The sequence below is a fragment of the Pyricularia pennisetigena genome, chromosome 2, assembly GCF_004337985.1.
Source record: "Pyricularia pennisetigena strain Br36 chromosome 2, whole genome shotgun sequence".
NCBI lineage: Eukaryota > Fungi > Ascomycota > Sordariomycetes > Magnaporthales > Pyriculariaceae > Pyricularia > Pyricularia pennisetigena.
In genome coordinates, this window is record NC_043741.1 from 1347430 (window position 1) to 1352630 (window position 5201).

General features: G+C 52.1%; 1 protein-coding gene across 1 annotated transcript; it reads right to left on the reverse strand.

Annotated features, from left to right (window-relative positions):
* Positions 1-205: 205 nt before the first annotated feature.
* Positions 206-2156, reverse strand: PpBr36_00347 (uncharacterized protein; the record flags this gene model as incomplete). Its single annotated transcript, XM_029887540.1, has 4 exons — positions 206-1054; positions 1164-1671; positions 1744-1856; positions 1959-2156. 4 exons carry the CDS (start codon positions 2154-2156, stop codon positions 206-208), a joined length of 1668 nt encoding a protein of 555 aa, XP_029751844.1.
* Positions 2157-5201: the final 3045 nt, after the last annotated feature.

Genomic DNA, 5201 nt, shown 5'->3' on the forward strand with positions numbered 1-5201 from the left:
GGGGTGGGGGGGAAAAAGAAAAAAAAGCCGCCTTCCTCATAAGCGCCGTTGAACGCCCAATCTGCCTATATGACCAAGGAGAACATATCTGACTTGTGTTGGGGAAAAAAAAAAAAAAAAAAAGAAACATGACTGATGATTTTGTGCAAGGCGGGGAGAGGGGTGGATAATCAATCAAGAGCTATCAAAGCTCGATTATCCAGTGTCATCGCTCCTCGGGTATTCGCGGGGTTTTGTGTACAGAAATGTGGCCGTCGTCGTGCGCGACAAAGTCAAAAACGCTCGACGAGTGCGCCGAGAAGACAGGCCTGGAGGGGGTCGCATATGATGGGACGCTCAAGTTTGGCCCTCGCGGGCTCGCGGCTGCTGCTGCCGCTGCCAGTGGCGGTGGTGGTGGCCTGAGGGACGTGATGCGCTCCTTGGAGAGATTGCTCTGTCGCATCGGGTACGACTGTGTCTTTGAGGCGCGGATGTTCCGCCATTCAAGCTCTGGCGCGTTCAATTTTGGGAGAGGTTTGTTGAGGTTCAAGGATGAGGTGCTTGAGTGTGCGGAACCAGGGGCAGTGGCGCCCTTGGAAGAGTGCGGCCCGGTTGTGCTGGCCTGGGGTGCCGAAGGAGGCGGGTTGGGGGAGGTAAGCGGGGGTGGTGGCATGCCCATGGCCGATTGCAACGACGGCATGTTGTTCCTGACGCGAAAGGTCGGTGTGATGGGCGACGTGATGACGGGCGGGGATATGAGTGGTTTCCAAGCAAACTTTTGTTGCTGGGTCCCAATGTACGGCAGGAAAGACCTGGTCGGCGGCTTGGTAGACCGCTTGGGTACCTGAGTGTAAGCGGGCGGGGGCGACTTTAATGAAGCCATGGTGGCACTTCCCCAGCTGCTCTGTCGTGCTGTGAGGTTGGCGGAACCGATCGCGCTCTCGTCGTCGTCGGGCTTTGGATGGCTCCTCCTCATGCTGAGCGGCTCGATAACCGACATGGATCTGAATGGACTAAAGAGCCGCGGCCCGAGACGTTCGAAGAAGGGCTTCGTAGCGGGGAGTGATGCGCAGAACTGATAAAACATAACAGGGCTTTCTGTTAGTATGTGGATACAAGGCGGGAAGACCATAAAGCACACGAACGAGGCCCTTTGGAGGGGAGGGGGGGAGGGACAGTCTTACAATTCCAATGTATAGCTCCAAGGCACTCAGAGCAATAACAAGATGCGATCGCCAAGTTATGTCGCCGTCGGTGGCGTGGTGTGATTCCCAGGTGAAGTAGACCCTGACAGCTCCAACAATGGTAGCCAGCACACCACCACCGAGGAGCACTTGTATGCCGACAAGCTGGCGCCGCGGCAAGTTCAGGCCGAGGATCGTCTTTATCGGGAGCAGCACTATGATGAAGTCGGTGACGGTGTTGATGATGCCAGCAGCCAGGAGGTGGTCTGCCTGGTTGATGCAGTTTTGGGGTGTGAATGACGGCGTCCAGAAGAGGTCCAGGGGCATGCACTGCGTGAGCTCCACCAGTATAAAGATGACACCATCAACCGCGACTATGGTGATGACCAGCAGTACGAGGCATCGGGTGACATGTTGAGCAGCTGCAGACGTTATGCGATAGATGAGAGCCAGCATCGACAACTTGGTCAGGGTTGTCGCGGCGGCGAACAGGATGCCGACGGCAAGACTGGATTGAGGTAAGAACGGTCAGCTGTATGTTTGGCAACGTGGGAAAAAGGGGGGGATAAAGCACACTTACGCGCTCTTGAACGCAGCAACGGTATTTTCTTTAGGAAAATCCCATACATGCCTGTCTATCTTGAGTGCTAGCTCCTGATGTATACCTCCAGCAGCATAGAGAGTCGTGGGGATCTGTGTAGGGAGAAGCAGGTCCATGTTAGTGTTACTGAACGACGTGTCTATAGTGGCACGACAGCGCAACAAGCAAACAGGTTCAAGACATAGTAGACTCACATATGCCAAGACGATGAGCAGATCATCCAAGCGCAGTCCACCCGAAAGCCAACGACGGGAAAATAGCCGTATGACAAGCAAGACCGTCACGATGACATGGAGTGTGGTGATAATGACCGTGTTGGCCGGTGCCAGAGTCTCAGGGTTCTCTAGGTTCGGTGGAGGCCACGAGAGCGCCGCCGTCAAAGAAGTCTGCATCTCGCCAGGGACCCGAGGGATGATGCGCAGAGAGTGGAAAGTCTGTGCGTGACAAACTGGACCCCTCGACCTAAAAGTGAGTTGGGGCCAGCCCAGAGGCAACGACACAGTTATACTAGCGCCTCTTGCTCAAGAGCCTTGGAGCTGCCCGCACTCGCGATCGTGCTGTCTTGTCGAATCCAGTCCAAAGAGAAATAAAAAAGACCAGGACGAGATAGGGATAAGACATGAGAGATGTGATGAAGCCGCATGCGACGAGGGAGTGGCCAGGGGGACGGCTTTTGTTTGTTCAGCCACAGTGCCTAGGGATGGGTGATGGAAAGAATTATTACTAATGGCCGGGGGGTCGGAGGGCTCATCCTTAAAAAGATGGAATATATACGATGACATGGTATCGACGCGGAGAGGACGACAAGAAAGTACCATACTACGAATACTCTTGTGTGGAGCAACCGGTGTATGAGGCATACCCCTGAGGGCGAGAAAGATCGGGTGAAAAGGGTGTTGGGACCACAGGTGGCGGCGAAGGGGGGGGGGGGGGGTTTGCCTTGACAATGTTGTTTCCATTGTTTCTTTTTGTTCTGTTCCTTGTGCTCCTCCTCCTCCCTTGACCGAGATGTAGAGATAGATGTGTGTAACATGGGTAGTGTTGTCCAATGAGCAGCGCCGAAAAGGAATTGTCCGTGTCACGCAAGGTCTTCAGAGGTTATAAAACACCGTGATATTACGACATTTGCGTAGGTAGGCCGAAAGAAAGAGATGGGCAGGGCAAACAAACTGTCGTCATTGTACAAGCAGTACGGTACTAGTAGGTTGTGTGCGGGGTTTGCTTACACGGCTGCTTCAAGATACTATACCTGCAAGCATGCTTGTGATGTGCTGCCGTACCCCAGATCAGAATGACAATCAGTTTAGACTACTGTAGCTGGGTCTCTCGGGACCGCATAATCTGTCAGGCAAGGGTCCACTAGGCTTGGAGCATTTGATCTTTGACAAGCATCGGGGGTAATCATGTCCGTATGTACTCCATACTTGGATGGAATAAAACAAGGTAAGCGTGGGAGCAGGCATGAATTGATGGGACACTGACTGACGTTGCTTGCGTCTGTGTGTCGAGTACTGTAGTTGGTGAGTGGATGGCTCGGCGCCACCGGCCGACAGCAGAGCATCGCGGGGCACCCTGCAACGAACCGGTTACGATTCATTTGTTCCTGGCGTCTCTCAGGCTAGCAAGGTTCGAGAGTGTCCCAACGAAGGTTAGACGCATCTTTGTTTGTACCGTAGTGGGGGGTGGGTTTGGTTTGCCTGGACTGCTTTGGGTAGGTATTTCACCACGCATCCATGAATTGCACGTGTTGTGTCGTTAAGTCTACTGTAAGAAGCTCCAGAAGTAGTACCAGTGGCCGACCCTCTGGAGTTGACACATCCGATAGGCCCGCCAGTTGGGAGGTGGAGGCAAAACCAGAAAGAAAAAAACAGGTGACACTTAAAAAAAAAAAAAAAAAATCATAGATCTCTGCCAGGGGTAGTTGCAAATCGGGTCGCCGACGAGCCGTTCGCGTAAATCCCTGCCGTGACACAGTGACAGAGAGTCGGGAATTTCTCCGATTGCCAAGCGAGAAAAAAAAAAAAAAAAAAAAAAAAAAAAAAAAACACCTCTATACTGTAGTCTTGTTCCATCTCTTCATGTATTAGCGACTTTGTTCCCATCTCCACAGTTAACTAAGGTAAGTAGCAGGTAGCATCATGTTCAGGTGCATAAGCTGTCACACGCCTGTCAAAAGAGGCTTGAGGGTCTTCCGCTTTTTGCTCCACTCGTGTGCATGCATGTCTTATCTTCGATTCCAAGAAGCCAATCGCGTCTCTAGAAAGACCTTGGGGGACCCACACTTGAACCTGGTGTAGTAGTCAACCCTCATCCTATCTCCCAACATGCCATTTTGCATGCAGTGTCTACCTTAGCTACCTAATAGTAGACACGTACGTTGCTGTAGGTAGGGTCCAACTTACCTTTTCGTTCGTTACAGCAACTTCCCTGTCTAGACTTGGGCTGGCTTTGAAAACTCTCCGATATCTGCACATTCTCGACCGACCTTTGCCCTGCTTGCCTTCCAGACTTTGCCTACCTGGGCCTAGGCCAGGCCAATACTCCTACACAGTAGCATTCGAATCTGAAAAGGTTATGAAGGAAGCAAAAAAGTTAATCGCACTTTCAATGGTCGCCACAAGCACGATATACCAAGAGCAACGATAAGCTCCAGGAATATAACGAGCTGTTAATCATAGATCGCCATATTCAGTGCCTCTCCACAACGGCAAGCCGGACACCGGGTGCCAGCCGGCCACATTTTTTTCTTCTTTTTTTTTTTTCTTCTACCTCATCAATATCCAACATTGGCCTGTGCGCTTTCCTTGCTTGCATGCATCAAGCATCGTCATGATTATACTATGTAGATTGAGAGGGGAGGGAGCCGAGCAGGAGAATTTCGCTGGGGGTTGACGCCACTCCGATCGACAGGCCCCCAGCTTTCCCTCCGCACACCCCCTGCCCACGCCTACAAACTGTCCCATTTTCAGTTGCCATGTTCATCTCGACCTTGAGTCGCCGCTTGAAGCCAATGGGCCGAGGCGGTCTCCCAATCCAGGAACAAAAAATCCCACATGGTGCTAGTTTGTGTCGCTTTGAAAGGTTGAAAGGGACAGGAGCAGAACTAGAAGAAAAAAAGATGACATTCGAATTCGCCAAGCGTAAGCCAAAAAAAAAAGGAGGGGCTCAAAAATGCCAAGTATCCCCAACATAGACAGATGGCAGGTAGGTTGCGTGGTCGAGATGTGTTGGACTGTGCGCATACATTGAGTCTAAGTCTAGAAGACAAGGATAGGCATGGGAGGCGTGCCAACCGCATAAACATGACATAGCTGTACTGCGCCTCTAAGCTGCACAGGAATCCGGGCGAGCTAACGTAAGGTACAGAGCCGCTGTCACACCTGCATCTGCTCTTCCCGCACCAGGAAGACTGTGGGGGATGGGCATCAAGTCCCCTG